The sequence below is a fragment of the Pararge aegeria genome, chromosome 4, assembly GCF_905163445.1.
Source record: "Pararge aegeria chromosome 4, ilParAegt1.1, whole genome shotgun sequence".
NCBI classification, from domain to species: Eukaryota; Metazoa; Arthropoda; class Insecta; order Lepidoptera; family Nymphalidae; genus Pararge; species Pararge aegeria.
In genome coordinates, this window is record NC_053183.1 from 2,795,141 (window position 1) to 2,821,765 (window position 26,625).

The 26,625-nt window shown below is 35.3% G+C and overlaps 1 protein-coding gene across 1 annotated transcript in view; it reads right to left on the minus strand.

Annotated features, from left to right (window-relative positions):
• LOC120637866 overlaps positions 1 to 26,625 on the minus strand; it is a 57,229-nt gene that overhangs the window by 28,205 nt on the left and 2,399 nt on the right. Inside the window, exons 2-5 of the mRNA XM_039909908.1 lie at positions 26,480 to 26,544; positions 25,704 to 25,891; positions 1,319 to 1,521; positions 837 to 1,008 (exon numbers count right to left, since the gene is read on the minus strand). Coding sequence (XP_039765842.1) covers positions 837 to 1,008; positions 1,319 to 1,521; positions 25,704 to 25,891; positions 26,480 to 26,544 — 628 coding nt within the window. The remainder of the gene's footprint in view (positions 1 to 836; positions 1,009 to 1,318; positions 1,522 to 25,703; positions 25,892 to 26,479; positions 26,545 to 26,625) is intronic.

The window sequence follows — 26,625 nt, forward strand, 5'->3', positions numbered from 1 at the left end:
GCGGCGCGGCGGCGCAGCGTAGGTAGAATGGGCGACAACGTGACCCGCGCGGCGCGCTCCGTATGAAATGCAGATGACCATCCGCAGGGGGCCATCGGGGACAATGATGGGCGACATGAGCTATTGTCGTTATTAAACTGTTTTAATCAGTCTCCTTAATACTGTAATAGTTTAAAACGTTTCACTATTCATATGCACTAATAAAACAAAAAAGGATTTTTTGACATATGACAACTTTTTTGTATGGCTAGCGGAGAAAGTCGAGTGTCGCCCAGTATTGTCCGACACGGCGTTGAACGTGTTAATGAAGTGGTCAAGATAGCGAACTAGCTAGAAAAAGAAATAAAATAAAGTATTGTAGTGCATTCAGGATAACTAAATTGAATGAGATAAAAAACCGTCATTTTATAGCGGTGGCCATCTTGGACAGATTTATACCCACACACACGGGCACACATATGAAAGAAAGAAAGAAAAAATATTTTTTACATTGCGCCACACATTACAATATTCACAAAACCACATATGTTATGTGTGGCACAACCTAGAAAAAAGGTGCCAGCTCAGCATTGTGCTGCATGCGCCAGTGAGCATACAGCGCTGATTTTCAGTTGGCACCTGGTACCAGGTAACACCACGGAAATACGTAGCCATCCACTGACCACATTTTAATATTTTAATTTAGTTTAACAAAAAACAATCGAAAAAAAATGCAAGCACACACACACACACATAGTTACACCGTCGTTTTTGCGTAAAGGGGTTCATAAAAATAGTAAAAATTATTTTAATTCAATTATTTGATCAGCAGAACTAAGAACATCTAAGCAACTCACTTTCTAGTAGTCGTAAATGGCGTCCGTCCATTCCTTTGTGTCCGCCGTGGAGCAGCGGGATCCTCAGGGGGATCGAGCTCCAAGTATCTCAGAAATAGGTGCTCGTCGGCCTCGCGTTGCAGCGCTGCAGCTATTTGAGCTTGGTTTGTTGCTGGACCATTGGATGTTACGCCTAAAGAAAACCATGCCAATATTATTTATAAGAACGTGTGTCTACTTGATATTTGTTGCATGTTTTCTCACGATGTTTTCCTTCACCGTTGAAGCAAATGATATTTTAATTACTTAAAACGCACACAACTTAGAAAAGTTAAAGGTCCGTGCTGGGATTCGAATATTCGAACTCGGCCCCCCGAAAATGAAGTCCAGCTCCTACCCACTGGGCTATCACCGCTAAAATATCAATATCGCTTGCAGCAATAACGACAAGAAAAAAATGGTGCAAGCAGAATATTTTGGTTATAAAATACAGCGAGTTATACCTTTGTCAGGATTTTCTTTAGCATTGGTGCTAGCTTCATTGGTGCTAGCGTCAGTGTTGTCTGTGGCCATCTTGCGTCGCTCGGTCACGCGACAGTCCTGCGCCGCGCTCTGGCGCCCCTGCTGCAGGAAGTACGTGCCGGAAATGTCACTTTTAATCGCATCTTTCAACGGAAACGAGACACATCCTAGAAACTCGCTCCGTCTGTAACAAAAGAGAACGCAAACTTAGAATTTTACTACTATTTTGAGATAAGTTCTACTTAAAGGTTTCATCAAGAAGAACTAGTAAGATCATTATTATATTTTTATTGACATATGATCCAAAATCAAGTAAACTGGTAGTTCGTTATTTTATTATTTTATAATACTAGCGGACCCGCGCGACTTCGTCCGCGAATGAGCCGACTCAAGAAAATATTCGTATTTTGTCGCGGACTGTTTTATAGAACTTTAAAGATAAAACAATTCCGATATAATTACTACATACTTCCGTCGTTTGGCATAACGCTTACCGTTCACGCATCTCACGCATCAGAATCTCTCAAAAAGGATATCTTTTGCCCGAGATTCCAATATTAATGAATCCTATCGATTTATCGCCCCCGAAACCCCCTGTATACTAAATTTCATAAAAATCGTTAGAGCCGATTCCGAGATTCAAATTATATGTATATATAAATATTTATTTATCGATAAAACACGAATAAAATGAAATTTTTTATCGGAAACCACGCCCTTTAGACCGCTTACCACTATTAAAGTTAATAGATGTCTTTTTTTGTTATAAAGACAGAATAGATAGATTTTGCATCAATTTATATTAATTCTCTCATCTATACGGCCATGGCCCCACGCAAATTATATAATATATGATAAATATAATGCGGTACGGTAAGGGCAGGAGGCCATAATTTACGTGTGCTGTTCTTGTTCGAGAGTACACGCAAGAGAAAATAGACCAATTAGTAATTTAGGACAAATTTGGAAGGTAAACGAAAACGTGTAGGGATATTATTAAGTAATATCTTTCCAAAAACTATTAGGATAACTCTGGTTGTCTGGAAGCTGATAGGTATTAGAAATTGTAATCAGGTTTTATATACCATTAGTGTGTCCTAAAGTTATGAACACGATATAAAATGAGATCCACTTCACGAGCAAATTATGATACAGGTTTACAAAAAAGACCAGAAAGTTGTACAACTAGGAAGAATTGGAAACCAAGAATTACTACATTTACAGATGAACAAAAGGGGCAAAATTAAAAACATAGTTGGTTTAGTCTAACAGTAGATTAGGAAACACACAAAACCTATAAACTTTCTAATAAAATAAATAAACTTAAACATATCATAATAGAAGACCTCGATTCACCTTCTATGAATGTAATTAGATGAATAGGCGATGAATAAAATATGTAGGCGTCACAGTGACTGTTCAGGGCTCCATTATCATAATGTGCGGTGCGGCCGCTTGAGCCCCAAATACATGCATGAATTAGGAAAATTAAAGCTTCATTGTTGCTTATGTGGGTCAAATGCCACTGACTGTACACGCTTAGTCACTTTTACTATGATGATGATTACATATCGACTTTTTATTATTACTATCATTTCATATTTACCATCATCGTCAACCTATTTTATTTTATGATTAATCTACTTTTAATTCAAGTTTATCATACATTTCTTATTTGTAATATCATCAGGAATGTATTTTTTATGATTATAACACTCGTGTCGTAACTATGAAGACTAGACATTTTGCAGCGTATCTGGACCTCCCAAAATGCATAAAAATCAGTTGATAATGAGATGACGGAATCTAATTTTGTATATATTATTATATATTAATAAATAAAATATTATGCTCTCTATCATCCCAATTTAAAATTCCTTAAGTAATCAGATATGATTATTTTATTTTTCTGTAGTCATTAAATTTACCAAAATTTTGTTTTAAGCTTCTTGTTTTTTTCCTCTTTACGATTCTTTCCCACGTGAGCAGTATATTTTCTTTGTATTTATGACAACTTTTATTTCCTTGCGATCTTCCTGCTTTAAGTTTTCCTTGTTCAGTAAATGAAATAAAAATCAAAAAAAAAATGCCTGACCCTTTTTAATGGAATTTGGAAAAGAAGAGGTTATAAAAATGTGTCTGTTAAAACAGAACCAAATTTTATTTAACCGAGTGAAAATGGGGTAAAAATGATTCAAACAATGCAAATCAAACCTAACTAATACAGATGTATACTTTGGTAGAAATTTGACGATTGAATTACGAAGTAACAACACCATGCATATCGGTTTGAAGATTTTTTTTATAACAGTCTCGTCCTCCTTTAAACGATGTGCATGTAATTCGGCTATTTTGAAAGATGGTTATAAATTTTCATTTCTAGTATTCCAAGTGTTACACGATCTGTATAATGGATTTTGCTCCATAGTTAAAATTTTACGATTATTCATATTACGTACGGCGACGGCAACAATCAATATTTCTCCACAACTTTCACTAGTTAAGTAAAAAGCTTTGCATGTTTCAAACGGTTCATAACACTTGAAGGTGAAAGTTTACGTGACCTTGTTCCTTAAGTTTCTATAATTAGTAGGTCCTTACCAAGTAAATTGCGCCAAGTTTTGTTTGTATACTCACGTTAACTATAACATTATTAATCGAGTCTTACATAATTTTTCGTCACATTAAAATTGAAATGTAATGGCAAACGCGTTTTTCTATAATGAACGCCGTTTAAATCGCTACCTATTGCGCAATTTGCACTCGCGACTTTACTGGTCCAATTTGAACGCAATGCGTCCAAATTCCATACATCGTTCAGATCGTTATTTAATCGTAATAATTATCGATCCTTAATCTAAGATTCCTTAATTTAGAGAGATGTGGTAATAACATTTAATGCAGACTGTAATCCAGTTTCAATTGCTACTAAGTCTAATATTAAGAAAAAAACCAATCGCAAATATAACGACGTGATCGTGTCTCGAATTTCATTTCGTGGTATATAGAGATTATTTATTATATCTTTAAATGGTTTCTTGTTTATTGGCAGAATTATTGCTTTATTTTAATTATTGATAGAACTACTTGTAGTAAGTAAGTTTATTTTATACGAGTGCACAAATCGATTATCTTAATACTAATACTGTTTGTAACATCAAATAAGAATACATCAATGCAATTTTTTTTTTTTTAATACAAATAGCAAGCAGACGAGCAGGCGGGTCACTTGATTTTAAGTGATTACCGCCGTGAACTAGCCCATCAGTTTCAGTAACACCAGGGGAATCACCTATGCGCTGATAAGGTTTTTCTGCCCCTTGATTAGTAAGTACTGTATCATATATCAGATTGGGCTGGTTGCACTATTGGTCACAATTCTTATGTTAAACATCGATACACATATCTATAAGATGTTCGTGCCCTAAGGTTTCACAAAAGCTTCTAAACATGCAAGGGCTGTTCCAAAAAGCCTTTCTTCCTTCTCGTGACATTGGAGTGCATTTCCATGCGGACTAGAGTGACGGGGGACACCAAGCGGGGGTCACTTACGGCGATAGTTGTCACTCTTCTTCGAGAATTGGGGAGCTGCCCGTGTATGAGGTGTCAGCCTTTTCGAGGATATCTGCTGGAAGGCTATTTTTCCTTGCTCTAGGTTCTGGTGGATCCCACTCCGGAAGGCTATTCTTTCTGGAAAGTTGTGTGTTGCGATGTGTGTGCTGATGGGAGCAGTGCTGGCGCGGCGGTGCTTCCTCGCGTCTGGACTGGCTCAATCCAGCAACGGTTTGGGATACGAATGACATCTGGATACTTTGGATAGCTTTCGATCTATTGAACATTTAAGTTACATTTAAAAGACTCTTATGTCAAGAAGTTGCTAATTTTTTTAATTAGGTACGCCACTGGATTTAATATTGTCGAGGGCTGGACAACATGAAGGAAAAATCAGTAAGATGTTTTGCTATTATCTCATATACATTCATGTATGTAACAATTAAGATACTCACTCTGTTCAATAACATGACCATCAATTCGTAACAAAAAAGATATAGAAATATTGATATACGTTTATGTTTTCCTTTTCTCTCTTATGTATTAAACAAAGTATACAAAGAGTCTGATCGAAGAAAATGATACAAAGGGGAAAACTTGGCGTTGAACCAAAAATTGTCTGTTGCCATAATATCACACTGCTCTGATACCTACACAACTTTTATTTGTGTTATAAAACCAAATCTTCGTTATACAGTTTCATTCCCCAATATTCTAGTTGTATATTAATATTGAACATGACGATAGGAAAGACGTAAAATATACCCCTACAGAGTAATAATTTATTTATCTCGTATTTAAATATTAAAAGTCAGAAATATTTGAACCACCCCAGGTCTACTTTCATTCAGTGCGGGTAGAGTCACTACACACAGACAGACTTGTTTCTAAAGTGCTTCTATTAGGCCTACTTGAAATAAATAAATTTTGATTTTTTTAAATTTGATTTAGAAATAAAGATGAAGGAAATCAGGGAAATACCATGGATCAGAAAGTATTACGGAAGGGAAGTTCTATAGAACTGACTGACTGGAATCAAGGATTAAAGGAAATACAAGGAATCAGAAGTCATAAGGTTCATGAAAATGATTTACTTAATAATCCTAGGCCATACAGCACATTTATTAAGATCAACAAAAGAACATCCTTTAACAATGTTTCCTGCAAATAAATAAAGAAAATAATTTCAACCATTTTATGGTGAAATTAACAATATAGTATTACTTTTTAGATGAAAGATATCCTACTTAAAACAAAATATTGAATAAGAGCATCATTGAACGCATGCCCTAGTTTGTACTTTATAATGTACTTCAAGCGCCAGGTTTTCAGGTCAAGATTAACTTCTAAATAACTTTGTAGAGTATCTTCCACAACATGATTTTAAATTTTTCTAGATAATTATGATTTACTTTAAAAACTACATATCTTTTTAAATAAACATTTTTTTGATTTTTGATTTTTGAACAAATATATTTTTAAATACTTGATACTACATTTCAGTATTTTTTTTTATTTCTGCTGATAGCTCAGAGTGTTCCGCTATTGGAATTCAAAGTATTTTATTCTGAGATATACCTGGTTAAAGATTATAACAAAAATAATAATGATAGAGTAGACAGGAAAACACGAAATAGACAGTTCATCTAATTAAATTAGTTGGATCATTTTGTGATGGTTAAGTAAAAATTTTTAATAAAACGATGTATATTTCAGTTTTTATCAACGGGTTTATATTGTACTGGTACATTCTTGATACTGCATTACACTTCACAAGATTCAGTGTTTTTAAATTTCTCTGCCAGATGGAACTCTCAGAATTGTATTCGTACATACTGTTAATTAAACAAAAGTTTTAAAAGAAAACACGGTTCCCCGCATAGTTTCTCCGCTAGTTAATTTTACACGTAGCGTTCCAGTTAATACCTTATAACGATGATGTTATAAGTGTTAAGAGATCTTTGCGTAACGTCAACACATAGAGAGCAAGCATAAAAGATCTTAAAAACTTACTAAAATTACATCTTCGCTATGCAATAATCAAAAGTGTTTAGAATTGAGTTTTAAATCTATAACAAAGTTAAAATACAAGGAACATAAATAAATGATATGAAATCTTGCTGGGGTACATAATAAAAAGTGCTCTCAAGGTTAGTTTTCTAAAGAGTTTCCGCGTCGTATATACGCCAGTGGTTTTGAGAGGACACGTCCCAGTTTTAACTAGAGCCCTTATTTAGCTTAAAACTCAACCAAAATGTTCTCGTTTCATGGTCATATTTCCGTAATCCTGTTTTATGAGGTTCTGTTTAAGGACGAAAAGCTGTTGTTAACTCGGCTTTCAGAAAAATTAAGGTAAATTTATGATTTTGTCTAACCTGATGATGACTTTTTTTTTCTCAAAAGATAGATTCTCAGAGATATATCGAATTTGATAAAACTTTTTATCATCAAAAGTTTCTAGTGAAACGTCTAGTCAATTCCATTCCGTTATTCATGTGACTTCAAATAATATTTTTTTAGGATCTATCTATGAATTTATAATGAATTCAAGGTTGTATTGCGGTTTTTGGTATATTGACTGTAAATTAGAAATTTGGTGAAGAGTTTGAAGGCTTTTAAGTAGTACATAGTGCGTGTAAAACAAAGAATGAATTTTGAATAACGATATTTCTGAATCCAATAAATACAAGAAAATATGTAATAACATCAATTAAGTATTTATAAGAAAATTCTACTTTACCTAAGTATTGAAAATACGGTTATTACGTAAGTCAAACCCTCGATAGATTGTAGAGCGCAGTTGTCTGAACGTTAATCACAGTTAATAATGTAATAACTTGTATCGACAGTGATGTAAGAAGCCAATTAATTTGTATGTAGGGCTGAATGTAGCAGAACATGTACAATACTTCGCTTCTGTAGCAGAAGCTTAAAGCTTTTATTAGTTTTCTGTTAAAGTTAAAATGAATATTTTCTCTGAACTTATAAGCTGGCTTAGCGTACTCTGCCAGGCACGGGGTTGGATCAGGGTATTTCGGATGCTGTTGCTGTTTCCATTAGGGGTGCGTAAATACATTTCCCAGAGCCAAAATAAAAGAAATTACGCAAAGCGAAGGCCGTATTTACACGCTTTATATTAGCTTCACTTGTATGTTTGTTTGTAACCGACTTCTTTGGGCGCGATTTTGACCCACTTTAAACGGTCAGATTTCTTTCAAACTTTGTAGATATCAAGGACCGATGACAATACACTAATCTGAAAAGATTATTCCAATTTTCACTATAAAAAATAAATTTTTAATGGCCTGTTTTAAATAATAATTAGAACTTGCATTTCGAGAGACGGGCACACTGAATAAAAAAAAATATTTTATCTCTTTAATGGTGGATGGGTTACCGATTAATTTTGCTCTAATAAAAATAATAGATCAAGTAAAACTAAAAAAAATCGCTAGGATTATGAATAAACTAAAAGAAAGAAATTAGCGTGTTTTTTTAGTTTGTTTGAACTATTTAATTTATTTTTAATAGAGAACCAAAATTAATACGTAGGTACTAGCCCAATTGTTTAGTGATATAATACTTTTTCTATACTACAATCTTGTAAAAGTGTTGTCATAAGTTAAGTTCTTAGCCAAATCCCAAATCGCTGCTAGCATTGGCAGGGGACATGTTTCTCTTTTGAAAGGACAAAAAAATGCTTATCTTTTCCCACAGTTTTATCCACTCTCCGAACATTAAGTATACGTAAGTGTTATATTTGGCGCAGGTACACTTCTCTTCTCACTCAACCCTGTTGCCGTGTTTTGGTAGTTGATCATGTAAATTTTATCGCTTGTCGGTGGATATAATCTGGAGATATAATTTTTGGCTCCTGCCAATGCTTACCATGCTGCGAACCATGGGCCAATAGTATACGTAATATAATCTAAGTACTTGCCTTATTTAATCTAAAAAACCGACTTTAACATGTCTACAAAAAGACCCATCACTCTCTCATGCTGCTATGGATGTTAACCCCACAAATACTCTTATATTCGTAGATCCAATGTGGTCCAAGTACAAATATATTTTACGATTTACGCGGTCGTTTTATAGACACTAAGCTGTTTGTTCAACGCGTCGCCTAGTGGATATAAAATTTTCCTAACGCCCAAAGAGGATGTAAACACTACTTAACATCACGGATTTTTTTTTTCAAGATTTTATACATTTATATATTATCTTTATTAATATTAGAAATGCGAAAGTATATATTTTAAGGTTTGCTTAATTGATGCAGCTTGCATTTTGGAAATGGATACAAGATACTTTTTATATATTAGGTATCTTGGGAAAACTGGATAGTTCTATAAAGTTTATATAAAACGTAAGCTTTTAGAAAAATCCTGTTATAATCTATTATTATCCTATTAAGGATTACATGTATGATAAAAAAGCTTGAGTACGAATTGCTCTAACTTCATAGCAAAATATTAATTCGACTGTGGGATGGTGATAATCTCGAAATCCTGGTTAAGTTTGTGTGGGCTCTTGTTAAACCAGGGCGTATCTGGAACACTCCTAGCTTAAATTTTAAGTTAACGAATGACCTAACATTAGTGGTAACATGTTGTATGTGTGAACGCTTTATGTGAATTTATATTTCCTGTCACTTACTTCCAATAAACTATCTCTATGCTATTTTGTTTCTACTAAAAGTAAGCTGAGATCTCACATTGTTGCGGGCTAGCCAGAATATAATTGCCGATGATGCTGGGTACCTAGTTTGCGATTTTCTAGTGGCGTACTGTTTCCCAGTATTAACTGTTATGTTAATGATGGCGCTCGTTAGATTCCATACAAATCGTACTTGGTTTACTTTCCCAAATTCTTTTTTTTTTTAAATATTATTTGATTGATGTATTATATGTTATTGACGAAACATTCAAATGGTCTTCGTTATGGTAAGTGGAAAGCTATCGCCTATGGACAGAGCAACACTTTGTTGGGCATGCAAAGAACACGTCCCAACTCCCACGGCCTGTCGTCTTGTGTTCATCAACCTGAGGCGTAAGTGTCAAGCCAGCACCTGCACCCTTCAGACCGCGGCAGAAATAAGAATGGCGGAGTACTGCCATTCTTATTCTGTCTGGAGCTCTGTCACAAAATTCTATAGTGCCTAGTACTAAAACCTCATACTAATCATACTAGCTACATCCTTGACAAATATGACTTTGAAGGTAACCTCAGTCCTTGAGCTTAGAGGCCAAGCCTACTACGAAAATACAAGTTTACAGTAGTTTTACGTCCTCTAATAGCGGCGTTACACGAACACTACCTATTGCCCATAAACCCGGCGGGCTCGTTAAACACGAGGGTACAGTTGGATTTTACTGTTGGCTTTACTTACGACCTACCTCTGACGAGGGGAGGTTCACTGAACTTATAACTACACAAATCGCTGTACCCGATAATATTGTACTTAGTACGTAACCCTAACCTAAACAAAATCTCAATCTCAACTGGTAGGTATTATTTAATTATCTTGCACCTATTTTCTGTTCTACTTATTATTATTACGAATGAATGAATGAATGATTCAGTATACGAATATCTAGAATAGCGATTCTAGATTTATATTTTAATTTACTTTATATTATTTAATTTTGATTGAAATTGACATTGTTATTTAATTTTGTTACCTTAATTTTCTAACATTTGTATAAAATGGAAAAATAATTTTATAATTAAGGTGTTATTGTGATTTGCATGCCATAGAATGGCAGATTTTAAGAACGGGACATTTAATGTTTTATTATAAGATCAAATTTGTTAACCTGCAATCACGCAAATGAAGATTTGACTTTGAATTTGAATGAATGAATGAAAGAGTGAATGTATTATAAATAAATATAAAAAATATTTTTTTTATATAATGAAAACAATATTTTAAAAATTGTAATAAAAGCTAGCAACCTAACAATAGTTAACATTTACAGGCCACCACGTGTCACATGGCCATCTGAAGTCTCGCCTAAATACGTGCATCGTTGTGATAATTTATTATTGTCAAATTCTAGAGCCTATAGTCCAAAATGAACTGTTATATTTTGTAGTGGCTGGAACGCGGGCCATAAACGCAGCGTTCATAGTGCGATGCCATCTCTCAACTTTGCCGTTCGCCTGAGGAAAATAGGCTGTGATAAGAATCCTTGTTATTCCCGATTTCTTCATCAATAGGTTGAATGCTTTGAAAGTTTATTATCACGTCGAGTTCACCAATTGTAGTGGCCGACCTAGCCACTCTATATCGGTGCAGGTGATCGCAGCGTAAGTATTATTTGGGCTATAAATATTCTATTATATTTTTTATATTATATGTGTACGTATATGAAGTATATTTTATTTTATTTATTATTATTATTACGACAGGATCATTTAATAATTTAAATATTTGTTTTATAAATATAACCTAAAATAAATTATGCAAAACTAAATAAAATCTAAAACGTCTTCGAAACCACCGCAGCGAGGCACAGTTCCTAAGATGCTGGCAGCATTGCCCCTTTGGATGGCCAAACTAATAATTTGGCCAAGGTAACTGCCCGCTCTAGGATCACCAGCAGACTCGATAACCCTTTTCGATAATTCTTTGAAAAGGGCTCGTGCCTCCGGACCCCACGAAATTATAATAATTTTTTTTTGTTATATATGTTTATTATCAAAGTATTATTTTGTGTACATCCTAACCATTCTTATTAACTTCATGTAGGTACTCAATTTGATTTGGCAGGTTGCCTGATAGAGATCGCTTTTAAGCGATAAGGCCGCCTATTATACCTTTTCTTCTTTATTTTAATTGTGTGTGTTTGTTTTTTAATGCTTGTTTGTTTTAATTTGGTGTACAATAAAATGTATTTGATTTGATTTAATGCCCCCATATGTTAATGATGTAATATTTGTTTTCTGTGCATCGTAGAAGACAATAAACGGTTAAGGTTAGTTTTCTTAACGAAAAAGAATAACTATAATAGAATTAACTGGTAAAAAACATGGGAAAAAATTCACAAGGCGTAATTCAAACTCTTGTGAACAATGGTGTAATGAAAAGCAAATTATGGTAATAGTGCGGTAATAGTCGATTACCATACTATACGAGGTGCTGCCAAGCGATTTAGCGTTCCGGTACGTTGCCGCGCGGAAACCGATAAGAGTTTATAACTGCCATACCGAACAGGCTAGCTCGCTACCATTTAAGGCTGCATAATGACATACCACCACGACACAGTAAATATATTGAGTTATATACCATACATGAGGAAGATTGCATCAAATGGAAAAAATCCTTCTCCCATACGAGTTGTACATCAATTTTTGGGTAGGCAGTGCTTTTGTGAGAGTAGGAAGTGCACGGCACTGAGAATAAGGCGTTATTGCCTAAATTAATGAGTAAATGTGTGAAAAAAAAATCCTTGCGATTATGGCCTGATGAGTAAACAGAAGGACAGAAGAAATAGAAGGAATGATTTTAGGGAGCATATATACAGAAAGATATTGAAATTCTTAAGGGAACTACGGACTGTTTCACTATGTCATTAAAAACCACAGGATTAAGAACATAGCTACAGAAACTGTGTCGTTATTTTTTTTATCATTAATTCTTTTCCTTAATTAGATTTCAAAGCAATATAACGAAAAGCGCTTACTCTTAGAATGAAGAAAAACTCAGATAATGAATGGTAATAATGGATGAGTTGAGTCGAACACTGACAAAGCGGTATTGTCAATTGCAGCCCATTGTCTCGAAAATGTGGAAAAAGGGGAGAATTCACAAAGCCTACTTTGACGTACAAATACTTGGCGGGATGCCTAACGCTCCTTCATCTTTCATAATAACAGCATAATATCGGTTACCAGAGAGCCGAGTCTATTATAAATTCGACCTAGTTATCATAGAGATAATATTATATTTTTAATTATATAATGTGTATATATTACTAATTGTGGTTCAAGTTAAAGTAGAAGGTACCAGAGCACGCGGAAGATCACCGATGAGATGGACGGACCAAGTGAAGGCCACAATCGAGGCTCCTCTACATGAATGCGCAAGAAAGGCATCCGTTAGAGAAGAGTGGCGAAGTATTGTCAAGCGAGCCACAAAACCCAGATGACGACCACGACCAGTCTGTCAAGACTGAAACGACTAAGAAGAAGAAGAATATATTACAAACTCGCTGTTGCCCGCGAATATCGAGGCTTTAAAAAAAATCCGTTGAAGCCATTTTATTTTTCTGGGATAAAAAGTAGCCTATACTACTCTCCGTCCTTTTAACTAATTTTGTGCCGAAAATCAAGTTCATTGGATGCTAAGTGGGGCGTAAAGGAACGACAAACAAATAAAAAAAAATTGCATAAATAATATTCGTAGGTATTGTACCTACAACCTGCCATGCATCTTCCTTTATACGCATACTAGCTGTTGCCCGCGACTTCATCTGCGTTTGTTTTTGTTTTTTTGACGTGGCATTAAATTTAGTTGTAGTTCTAAAAAAAAATTAAAGTATTCAGTATCGCTAAGCCTTAAATGAGGGGTTTGCTGCTGTCCGCTGAGGAGTTCTGGCCTCTATTTCTTACCACAGTTTAGGCAAAATTAACCTCTATAGTACAAAAATAATTATTTAAATCGGTTATAATTTGTCGGAGTTACGGTGTAAAATCGTCAAACACTTTCATCCTCTCTCCCAAAGGAACCGAGCTTAATGTCGGGATAAAAAGTACTTCTAACACTTTCAAGAATACCATAAAACAAGCTACGCTTACTTTGGGGCTAGATGGCGATGTGCGTATTGTCGCAATATATAAAAAAAAAAAAAATTATGACAATGCCACTTTATGGCAGAAATAAGCATGGCGATAGTACTTCTGTGACGAGCTTTGCCATAAAAAGCTACTCTATACGGTATACCTGCAGGTGACTTTTGAATTTAGTTGGCATTAAGCCCCAGTAAAGTAGCCAGTGTATGGTTACCTTGTAAGCCCGCTTGGTGCCTTTGGCTTTGCATCATACTATTTGCGTGTACTGTACGGGTGAACTATTCGCGTGTACAACTCGGATGAACTATTCGCGTGTACTATTCGGGTGAACTATTCGTGTGTACCATTCGGATGAACTATTGGCGTGTGCTATTCGGGTGAACTATTCGCGTGTACCATTCGGGTGAACTATTCCAGTTTACTGTATCTGTGCTTATGATTTCACAATAACAATGAAAAGGCAATACGAAGTGATAATTTTAACAATTCTGCCCTATTTCGATAAAAAAAATGGAATAAGATAGTGCCTAAAAGAAAACGTAAATCTGGGACAATAGCCTTAATACATTGCACGCCTCGGAAGAACCAATAGTTTTCAAGAATCAAACTTTAACGCCAGAGGAAAATTGACTTATAGTCCTTCATTTTAAAATCTTAGTCCTGGAACTGAGTTTACTATAGATTTAATAATTCACAACGTTCCCGGTAGGAGCGCCAGCGCGTAAATATATAGAGGAAGTTGAGTTTTAAAACATAAAGGAAATGGAAGGAAAGATCTCCAAAATTTTCTCTAAGGTGCGTGGAGTCCACCAATCCGCACTGAGCCATCGTGGTGGACTACGGCCTTTACCCATTGTAGTGAGAAACCCTTGCCCAGTAGTGGGCCGGTAACAGATTTATCGGGTCTCCTCTAAGAATGCAGTGCAAATGCAGACCAAATGCAGATTGGTAGACTTCACACGCCGTTGAGAACATTACGGAGAACTCTCAGGCATGCAGGTTTCCACTCGATGTTTCCTTCACCGTTTAAAGCAAGTGATATTTAAATTGCTAAAATTGAAACGCACATAACTCCGAAAAGTCAGCGGTGCGTGCCCAGGCTCGAACTCGGTCTATACGAAGGAAAGCCGAATCCTCACCCACTAGGCTATCACCGCTTCCAAAATATTCCGTAATGGATTGAAGAAGAAGAAGAAACACTTTATTGCGCGTAAACACACAGGAAAAGAAACATTAAGGAGGATACAGTAAACAATGTAGACATGCAAAGGCGGCCTTATTGCTGCAAGCAATCTCATACAAGCAACCTTGGTAGAAAGGACTTACAGCAAGAGAACGGGATAGTGCCAAGAGTGTTTTAATATATACACAAATACCAAAAATGTTTATTGTATACAAATACATAGATAATTTAAATAAATAAACGTTATATAGATATATATTAAATATACATAAATATATAACATACATAATATTTGATTGAATATAGTGTCTGTGGCGTAATGGTGTTTTTATCCTCGGGAATTAACGGCACTTGCGAGAAGTAAAGTTTTTGTGGTAAGGCTATATATCCACATTTACAGGGGTAGCGGTAGTAGGTCAACAGTCACCTTCATTTAATTGTTTACACAAGCTTGTTTTGAACGCCATTCGGCGACGTAGAATAGACATCATTGACGTAGAGGGAAACTAAGTAATTGAAGATGTAAATTGATTGATACCTGTATATATTTGTATGTCGGGAATGTTTAACAAACCATCTCAACATTTAGGTCCTTGTTTTCTTTGTGTTTTGCCTTCTGTGTTTTGTTGCAATAAAGTTTTACACGCTTTCAGTGCCGTGTTTCAGTGATTAAGCAAGCGCGGGGCCCGTAGCAAATTCTTTCAAAGATCCCTTGATCTGCTACGGGTTCTTAAGTATAAAGTCGTAAAAATACAATTCAATACTCAATACTTTACAGTATTTGCTATCTATAGGTGACAATTTTGTGGGTAATTAATAGTTTAGTAAATTACTATTCTTAACTGCTACTCTTGTTACGTGGTTAATCCGGCACTGCACGCTTTATAATTAATAGCTATACTTGTATTTTTGTAACCGATTTCTTAGGATGCAATTTTGACCCACTTTAAACGGCCAGATTTCATTAAAATTTTGCATACCTGTCAAAGACTGATGTCTATGCAATAATTCTATTAAAATTCCCGATTATCCTGATTACATTCGTCAGGATTCATCAATTTCTTTCCATATCCTTTGCATGAGTGGTAGTGCGCGAACTACGCATGCGTGCATTTCCAGAGACTTACTCTTTGATCGGGCACTAAGCTAAGCACATCCGCATATGGATGGGGACTCTTATGGTGATTGCGTCTTCTTTTCTCAAAGGTTACTGGTAAAATCCCAGTAACAGAGAAGCATTAAGTGATAATTGTCGATACATATTTGAAAATTTAATTTATGCCCATAAAAATATAACAAAATTTAAAAAGAAAATGGACTGTAACAATATTAATATTAGGAGAAAAAATAAACTCGCTGTGCAGTTTACTAGGCTACACAAAATTGCTAATTCATTCAAGGGCAATTGTATATTATTTTATAACAAATTACCAAATGAAATCTTTGAGATGTCTCTCAATAAGTTCAAAGTTTATATAAAACGTAAGCTTACAGAAAATCCTATTATAATATTAAGGATTACTTGAACGATAAAAAAGCTTTGGTGTGAATTGCTCTAGCTTCATAGCTTAATATAAATAAACTGTGAGATGGTGATAAAAAAAAAATACCCGGCTTAGTTTGTTGTGGGCTCTTCTTAGACCAGGGCGCGTTTGGAACCCTAAATTTAGGTTTAAGTTGGCGTACGAAGTTATCACAATCCCCTTACAAGTATGTAAACATATATGTATGAACGCTTCATAAGTGCCTGTGATATGAATAAAGAAATTTTGAATTTGAATTTGATATCACTATTTCGTCAATAATCTTATACCATTAAAAGCCTCTGTGATGACGTCATCTTTGACTGGTTTCAAAAATCTACATACGTAATTAAGATAATGATCACAGTTACATATAGTTTGATTACAGTCATCAGTTAACAGTTTTAAAAAATGTGAAAAACACGCTTTCATAAATAAACGAATCTAAAAATTATTAAATAAATTTGATTTAAGAATATTGTTAAAAAATCTAACAAAATGATTAATGGTGTTAATAAGAAAAAAATGTTTTATTTAAAAAAAAAGCGTGGGGTGCTTTTGAAGCTTTTATCGAAATGATAATCCTTGCCATATAACTATTTTATAACGTTGGATACAAATAAATTATTTGTGTAGTTCCAATTTTTTTTTAAAGTGCCTTATTACTTATACTTATTTAGTATTCTGACACCATATACTAAACTACCTGAAATAAATGAATATTAACATTTGAATTTCTTTGAATATAATTGCATGTCATCGTGGTTTGGTGTCATTTGAGTTGGTGAGTCAATAGTGTTTAGAAAAATTATTAAACTGTATAAATGGGATTCTGCGTTAAGTTAGTGAATGATGTGTCTTAATTATAATTTTGTTGCGGTAAATTTTAATGAATAAATTTTGATGAAATTGAAATGAATAAATTTATTTAATTGAAATGTTTTTTCAACCAAATATTGACGACCGACTGGGGCAGTGGACCGCGACCCTGCTTTCTGAGTCCAAGGCCGTGGGTTCGATTCCCACAACAAAATATTTGTGTTATGAACATGAGTGTGTTTCAGTGTCTGGGTGTTTATTTACATTAGGGTGATTCAAAAATATTCATCCTAATCCCTTAATATTAATATTAAGATTTGTCCTCATCGCATTTTTTTAATTCCCATAAGAATAACATGGGATAAATATTAATATTAAGGGCTCATCTTTCCACAGAATTTTTTTTACACCCAACAGAAACAACTTTTGAGCCTGTTTGGAAAATAAAAATGTTTTTTTTTGGATTTTTGAAAATCTGAGATTTTTAGCGGGAAGTTAGAAATGTTTTTTTGGATCACCTAATATATATTATAAGTATTTATTTATATGATTCATTAAAATATTCATCAGTCATCTTAGTACCCATAACGCAAACTTGTAAACGCGGGAGATTTAGAGAAAAAAAAGGAATTTATTTTAAAACGATCGCTTACTAAGTTTTTCTCTACACTAAAGATATTGCTAAAGGAATAGTTATAATAAAAACTGAGTATGTGGGTAGTGGCATAGCATATTCATGAGGTCATTCAATGTGGCAAAAAATAAGTATAAAATGTATGGTTCGGTAGTTAGACTTGCCTCTGATACATTATAATGGCGCTAAGACAACTAAACTAAAGTGCGCACTCACACACACGTACATACACACACGTACACACACACACGTACACACACACACATAAAAAATATTTTTTGCTCGTTTCTACGACCTCAGAACTTCATTTTTTTTAATTATTTTTTTCAATGTACAGAGCCTTAAGACTGCAGGTCTTACGTGCTCTCCGAGGCACGGGGATAAACACCGCCTTTACGTGCTCAACGAGTCAAAAAGAAGAGACAATAGAATCCAATAGCAAATAAATCTTTGTTGAATATACCGACCACGACACCAACTAGGTAGTCAATGTTGTGTGGAAAATACCCCAAATTGTATTTCTTGATGACGTCATACGATATCGATTTCACGAGATGGCCGGGGTAAGTGTATTAATAAATCCCATAGTCAATTCAATACGTTTATATTCAAGGTTATAAGGTTACGTCTTTGACTGACGGTATTTCAGATGTTTGGACGGAAATTGATGAATTATTTTGGGACTTCTTTTGTAAAAACTAGCGGATCCGGCAGACGTCATTCCGGTTCGGGAAAGCAGCGACACATTAAATTTATAATCATTATCATATCGACACATTACGGGCCCACCATGGGGCATGGGTCACCTCAAACAATGAGAAGTGGTTAAGGCTGTAGTCCGCCATGCTGGCCTAGTGTGGGTTGGTAGACTCCGTAACCTATGAGAACATTATTACAACTCTCAGGCACGCAGGTTATTCACGATATTTCCTTCACCGTCGAAGCAAGTGATATTTTTAATAACTTGAAACGTTATTGCTGGGTGCGTGCTGGGATTCGAACTCGGACCCCCGAAAGTGAAGTCGAGCTCTTACCCACTACACTGTCACAGCTTCGCAAATTTATAATAATTTAATCAAATTTGATAACATGCCGACAGCAGCGCCATCTACCGATGACCAGTCCAATGGTTTATTGGTAATTGGTAATAACCTTGGCCACAATCTCACCCAATGGAAAGCGCAGATGTGGCCTTAGTTGGGACGCGCTTGCCTAGAAGATGCCTATACACTCTTGTTTCAAAGATACACATGTAAGAATTAGGAAGCACAGAACTCAGGTGGGCGTTTCAAACCCCAGCCATGCTTATAAGAAAAGAAGTTGCAAATAGCTTTGTGCGAGTTTATGGGATATCGACTACTCGATGTCTCGATGTCTTTTGATAACAAGACAAAACAAAATAAAAAAAAATTGTGTCAGCTCCGACGCACGACTGGAGTTTACTCCTTAAGTACGATTATCGAAACATACACAAAAAGAGTTTATTTAACTGAATAAAGATTAATACCATATGAAAGGGTAAATTAAATATCCTGTGCAATTTATTCACACACGGCGGAAGTGTAACTTCTTAAAAGAAGCCTACGGGAGATTGAGGTGGACGTAGAGTATCTGTACTATTAGGATAAATGTAATGTTTATTATTTAGTTTTCATGGTAACTAGAATGTGAAAAAAAATGTATAATGTTTTCTATCTCACTCTGTCCCGTATATTTATGTTTGTTTATTTACCTAGATAATATTCGGTTTCCTTGGTAACTTAAATAGGAAAAACAAGTTAATTAAACGAAAGCGACGTTGCATGTTTTCGCATGCAATGTCTGTCTTTATGAAATTCTTACATTAGAAAAGGTTAGCACTAATTCTGCAAGTGTTTAGTAGGTCTATCACTGCAGTTTTACCCTCTGAGTTTCATACCCTCTCATATATTAAGTCTCTTCAAAATATAAGCTCTGTGAAATTTCAAATATGCTTTTAGGTAATGCGTATGAAAAAACTCATTCATTTTATTTATGTGGAAAAACAGCGAGCTTCTGCGTAAATAAATATGAAGTGCTTAGCGTGAGCACTGACCTGGATATAATGCTCAGTATTAATCAAATCGAATCAGCTCAGTATAATAAAAATATATAAATAATTTCATTTTATTCTATGTATAAAAAAGGGGAGATATAATAATATAATTTTATAGTAAGTATAACGAGTTTAACAGTTTAGTCCTCCAATCCGCACTAGGCCGGTGTGGTGGACTTCGGCCTTAACCCCTTCCTATTGTTGGAGGAGACCCGCGCTCTGCAGTGGGCCGATAATGGGTTGATATGATGATAACAAGTTTCCGCTGGACCCAAGCGCCACAAGACCGTGGTATTTGGAACTCCCGACAAAACACACCTCCCTGGCGCAACGGGCAATTTGGGAATTTATTATTTCTGAATTTTCTCTGGTCTGGTCTGGTGGGAGGCTTTGGCGCTGGCTAGTTACCACCCTACCGACAAAGACGTGCCGCTAAGCGATCCCGTTGCGATGTCGCGTAGAAACCGATTAGGGATATGACTATCATACTCCGTAACAGGTTAGAATAGAAAATAGGGCGTGCAAAGGCGGTCTTATAGCTAAAGCGATCTCTTTGACCACCACCTTTGACGTTAGGAACGGGTTGGTGTAGAAATTAACGCGTGTGAGGACTACCGATCTGCACTTAGCCAGAGCGGTGGTATACAGTGGCGTTCATAGGTATTGAGTATCATTATTTTTTTAATTTAGCTACTTTAGTAATATTATAAATTTATAGATTTTGCTGTGTTTATAAAACGTGTAACTGGAAACTGAAATAAAACTTCACAGGCTTTAGAGACACATTACTGTCTGTGAAACCGAAAACCACAATAAACGAGACATCTTAAAAAAGATAAATGGGTAATATTCAGGTTATTTTTTTTCGTTTTGAAATGTTTTTTTTTTAACAAAGAGTTAGGAAAATAAATTCTACCCCAAACATGGGATGGTTGACCTTGGCGAAGCAATTTTTTTAACGTGTGGGAGAAGCCCAGACTGCGGCAAAAAAAATATATTTTGGAGTACAGAAGGAGCGCTTCGCGATGCACTCGTTACTCTCTCGATTGGACAGCCCTGCAGGGCTAGCACGGGCGGGAGATAAAAATTATATCCCCCGTCTATATCATCTGACAAAGGATATAATTAACGTGCCCACCTGCTAAATCACTGGAACATGGAATATGAGAAGTTTACCCACGTTTATTAATACACACATATTATTTGGATATTATTTCCACTTGTGCGCCAGTGCTCTCTCTGAGAGTTGATAAAGCTGTGGGAGAAGGCAAATTCTATTTCCGTTCCCCGGGGAGATAATTGTCTCCTGCCCATGCTAGCCGTGCTGGTGTAATGTATTCTATCTCATTCTCTTGCCGATTTAAGCCATATATATGTTTGTCGTAACGCATTTTCGATTCATCGAGTTTCAATCTTAACGATTCTTAAGAAGTTTCACTTCAGAAAATATGGTTTTTCCAAGAACCTACAGTTTCAATAAATTGGACGTTTGCCAAGTCCCAACTAGTGATCCACGTGAATCTCAATGCCCTCAGCTAGAAGTCGATTCGTTGTCATGCAATTAATATCTCCTTGTTGATCTTCATTTGCATCAACTCAATTTGAATATTCATGCACTAATAATATTATTGACGTTGATTGAAATATATCATGCGGAATACCTAACTAATCAAATGTACCTATTATATGGCTGTATTAAAAGATTTTATTTATGAAAATACTAGCTGTTGCCCGCGACTTCGTCTGCGTTTGATTTTGTTTTTTCATGTGGCATTAAATTAAGTTGTACATCTAAATAAAATTAAAGTATTCAGTATCGCTAAGCCTTAAATGAGGGGTGCTGCTGTCCGCTGAGGAGTTCTGTCCTCTATCTCCAACCACAGTTTGGGCAAAATTAAACACATAGTACAAAAATAATTATTCAAATCGGTTATAATTTGTCGGAGTTATGGTGTAAAATCACTTTTAAACGTCAGTATATCTGGAAATACAACCGGTATTTAACGTATGATAATATTTTAAAGTCTGTGGCGGTCGATGTCTTACAGATCTCAATGCAGATTACAGATCAGGCAGAGGTATCACTTATATTTTGAAAGTAAGTTAGATAGAGCTAAAACAGCTGTCTTAGCTCAGCTAAGATGGCGGACTTAGATACTAAGCCACGACGCACAGATCACGACTATTATCGGTTAGTGACATTGATTGAAGGTACATTGATACAAATAAGAAGCTAACATACTTATATGAATTTGTGAGTTAGAAAGCTTCGGCCGTGGCTAGTTATCACCCTACCGATAGAGATTCTGCGTTCCGATACGATGCGGCGTAAAAACCGATTAGGGGTGAGATTGTAGTCAAGGGTGTAGTGGAAAAAAACATGTTATGAATAAACGTGTATTTTTTTTAAACAAAAGATCCATTATAACCAGCGACTACTCTTAGTTATAATATTATATAAAGATTTATTCCATTGTCCCTCTATCCAGTAAATCCTGGTGCCCTAACAGAAGCTTAATTGGATCTAGGTCCAACAGAGAATATAAATTTTGAGATATATTATCGAAATGCCTGAAACCTATTTCCTGAAATGTCTACCATGGCATGCAGAAAATTATCGTTCGTGGTTCAACTATTTGTGTTAAATTCAAAAAGAACTCTCTTATTTAAAATAAATATTTAAAAAAAACCTATAATAAAAGTATATTTAATGTATGTAAAATAAATGGAGAAAAAAAAAAATTTTAACAGATTAAAATAAACTTACCTTAAAACATTTGTGTAAAAGAAGTTGCATTGGGAGCTGACAGAAATCGCAAGAAGCAGTATTATTTTAATATTGCCGACGTTTTTGTTTAAATTATTTTTTGAAATAAAAAATAAATTTGTAATTTTAAAAAATAATACTGCTACAAGCAATATTTTTAAACCGCTGTTCTATCTAGCAAAGTTCTAGAATGGTATGATAGTTGCATAAATAACTGACACTTTCTAGCACGCACGATAAGCGTTATCGTTCAGCTTTATCTGAAACGATTGTAGCGACATGCTAGATGTACGCAAGTTTTAAGCCAGATCGAACGAATAGCGGGTTTTCATAAATTGGAAGTCTTACCGATTGCTCTCCTATCTAAGGCAGATCCAATATCACACCTCACTAACACAACGTGGCACAACACTGTTAAAGTAATATCCAATGCGTAATTTATCGAAAAGGTTGTATGGACACTTTATCGAGGTGAGTCCGAAACGCGACTGTCCCGGGTGCGCCGCTGGAATCGATCGGTCTGCGCATATTCCTTCGCGCCCCGCGTCACTCCGGCCACCCCCTATATCTTATGTATGAAAGCAATACCAGGGAAAAGTGAGAAAGGCTTGCCATCGGCCGTCCCGTTGCGTGGCTACAGTATTGCAACCGTTTTATTACGGCCATTTTATTTTATTGTCAATAAATTTACGCATGAGGACTTACATTTAAAACACTTAGTGGCCGGATCTTCATTCATGCGTAAAAGCACTGCCTACCTGTTTTTTGTGGCGTGGTGGAAAAGCTTTATTGCTACCTCCGACCCTCGGGCAGGACGGAGGTTATGTGGGACTACCCCCCTCTAAAGTCCAATACCCCTACTAAAAACAACACGGTATATCCCTCTTGTTGGCTTTGTTAGACGCCCGGGGAACAAGCACTGCCTACTACATTTTCATATAACTCTTCGCACGCCACTCCTTCCTCCGTTGGCTCATCCAGCTCAACGGCCACACCTTTTCTGAACATATTATATACTCACTAGTTCTGCCGGCGACTTTCGTATTTATAATATTAATACTTAATGTGGATATTTAACACCAACTCGGATAACTTCACTAGACGAAGAATTTTAAAACAAACACAATCTACGTTCTTGCATAGCTTCTAGCCACCATTTTTTCGTCCGGAAAATATTCTGGAACATTCTAGGTTAGCCCTAGAATGTTCCAGAATATTTTCCGGAATATTTGGCTATAACAAATCTTTCAGCTTTAATGTTCCCTAAACTATATGCATTATAATACTAGAGAAAATACCACTATCAGAATAAATACTACCTCCTTTATCGCCCTTGATACAATCCAGGCCTTGACACAAAATTCCACAAGGTCATAATAATAATTGAAGTATATACATTTTTATCCAGGGTTCAAATGGTCTTACTAAGCCGAAAATCACTTTGTATGGAGGGATTACAGGCAAATTAATGAAGGACCTCCCTTATATCCTCTCCCCCTCTGTTTTTCTATGGTTTGGCAAGCTTAACTGTTTAGTTAATAATGATCCAGTCGACGATATCGTGCTCGATAGCCCTCCCTATCGAGCTAAACCATATCAAATAAGAAGTTAGGGGTAATATAATTACGTCTTATCTGGTGAGATCAATTTCTGTATAATCCAGATTAAATTTATAGTTATACTACTTAGCAGTACGCAAGGCGTGGACTCGGTTTCTTACCAGGAAAGGAGAAATGTATTTCCTTAAAATTGCATAAAAAAAAGGCAAAAATCCTCCTACTATACGAGTTATATATCAATTTTAGGGTACGCCGTGCTTTTGTGCATGTATGAAGTGCACGTCACTGGCTGTACGGCTTTTTACAAATCCGGCGGGACCGCTTGTTTTTCTGGGGCAAAAAGTAGCCTATATTACTCTCCGGCCTTTCAATTAACTCTTTACTGAAATATTTGATAGAAGCAGGCGTTACTTTGCGGAATTCCATGATACATTATAAAAATTAAGCTTAATTTGCTATATTCCGCGAAAAGCAGGAGAATTTGTATGGTGTAATTTATAATTTCTTCAATCCTTATACTCCACGCCAAACCGATCTGCGGAAATTTACCCTCTACGCACATTTCGTTTCGAAATTGGAGCATCCTCAGGAGAAGTTGACTTTACAATGAATAATTGTTAAGAAAACATCTCTTGAGTTAAGTCTTAACTATTATTCATTGTAAAGTCAACATCTCCTCATAATCTATACCGAAAATCAGTTTGATTGTTGTCTTCGTAAGGGGGTATAGTTAGGACAAACTACCAAATTTTAGCATTTATAATATTAGCATGGGTACCACTTAATCCTAAACGATTCTGGGATCTGTTGTAAATCTAAGCACTAATAATGATAATAAGCTATTAATAATTAGAGTACCAGTATAAGCAGTAAACTATACTACTATAAGTCGACTATAATTATTTCATAACAATACTCACCTTCACTTGATTGGAAAGCAATCTCCTATGCATTAGAAGTACGATTACATTTTATTTTTTCATGTGTGTTCTTTATAAAAGACATGTAGAATTAGATTGCTCATATAAAATTCAAAACACAATCACGCTTGGGAAGTTCCGTTTTTCTATTCTTTCAAGAAAGTAAATTGTTAAATTACAATTCTCTAGAAATGTATTTCCTTTAAATGTAAAAATCACATATGCCTTTAATTCCCAATTGAGAGCTCCACGATAAATTGAGTTTTAGGTTCATATTATGATATTAATTATGGGATAATCTGGTCTAAGTATTGTTGTTTTTAGATTACATTCTAGCAAGCTGTTATGTTAATTATCAAAAATCGTATTTGTAAAAATAAGAAAAATAAACTGTGTTTTTATAAAGACGACAATTAAAAAATGATAATCGAATGCTAAACAAAGAAAAAATGCAATTTATGATGTCATTCGTTTGGCTAACGAATTACTCTTAAGTTTTGATCATTTTTTATGGATTTATGTTGAGGCTCTTATCTTACCTGTACTTTTTATCCCTGTGCCATACAGAGATGTGCAGCATCTGATGGTCGTATACAGCATTCGGTAACGGCAGTTTCAGGTGTCTCTGGAACTCCGGTTCTCTCTTCCCGTAAAGGACTGAGGTACGCTGGAATATTGATCGCTGTGATGGCAAGCTCTGATCTTCCGCGACCCCGCTGATAACGACCTGTGATTAAAATACAGTAACTATAATAATCAGCTGCGTCAATGTTTATTTTTTTGTGGAAACAATCTAAAGTGGTCGTCTCTTGAAAAATCCGTCATAATCCAATAACCACTATGATTCTTTTATTGAATCTTGTTAGGTTGCAATTGCCTTATTTGCTCAGCATGTTATAGATCACTGGGTACTTGGTTCGAATTAATGGTCCGCCGTACTAGCCCATAGTTTTGATATTGGCGTTGCCATAATGATAGTATCTTCTGTGTTAAAATAGTTCCGTTCATATATTGGACATTGTAGGAGTAGGTTTCAATAATTTTGTTTGCCAATTTAAGAAGTGCACAGAGAACGAAGTTGGGTATATTCATCCGTTATTTTTTAGTATTAATCTTATTTTTTTTTTCTGTAAATGATTGTAAATATTGATGTTGGGAAAGAGCAACTACAGAGTTTCTACTGGTTTTTCTTGGTAGGATCTGCTTCCCGAACCGGTGGTAGAGTTACTACAAACTGACATACTTTATGTTTCAAAAGTGCTTATAAAGGCCTACTTGAAATAAACGAAATTTTAATTTAAATTTTTTTTAATACCTTTGCATACGCGTTGATCTCGTCGACTTTTCCAGAAGAACGCTGCAGATCTCGACAGCGAATTACTGGAAAAGGAAACAAAAATTAATATTTTTTTGTTTAACATTACTAACCGAATAAAATAATCGTGGAACGATATCCACCAC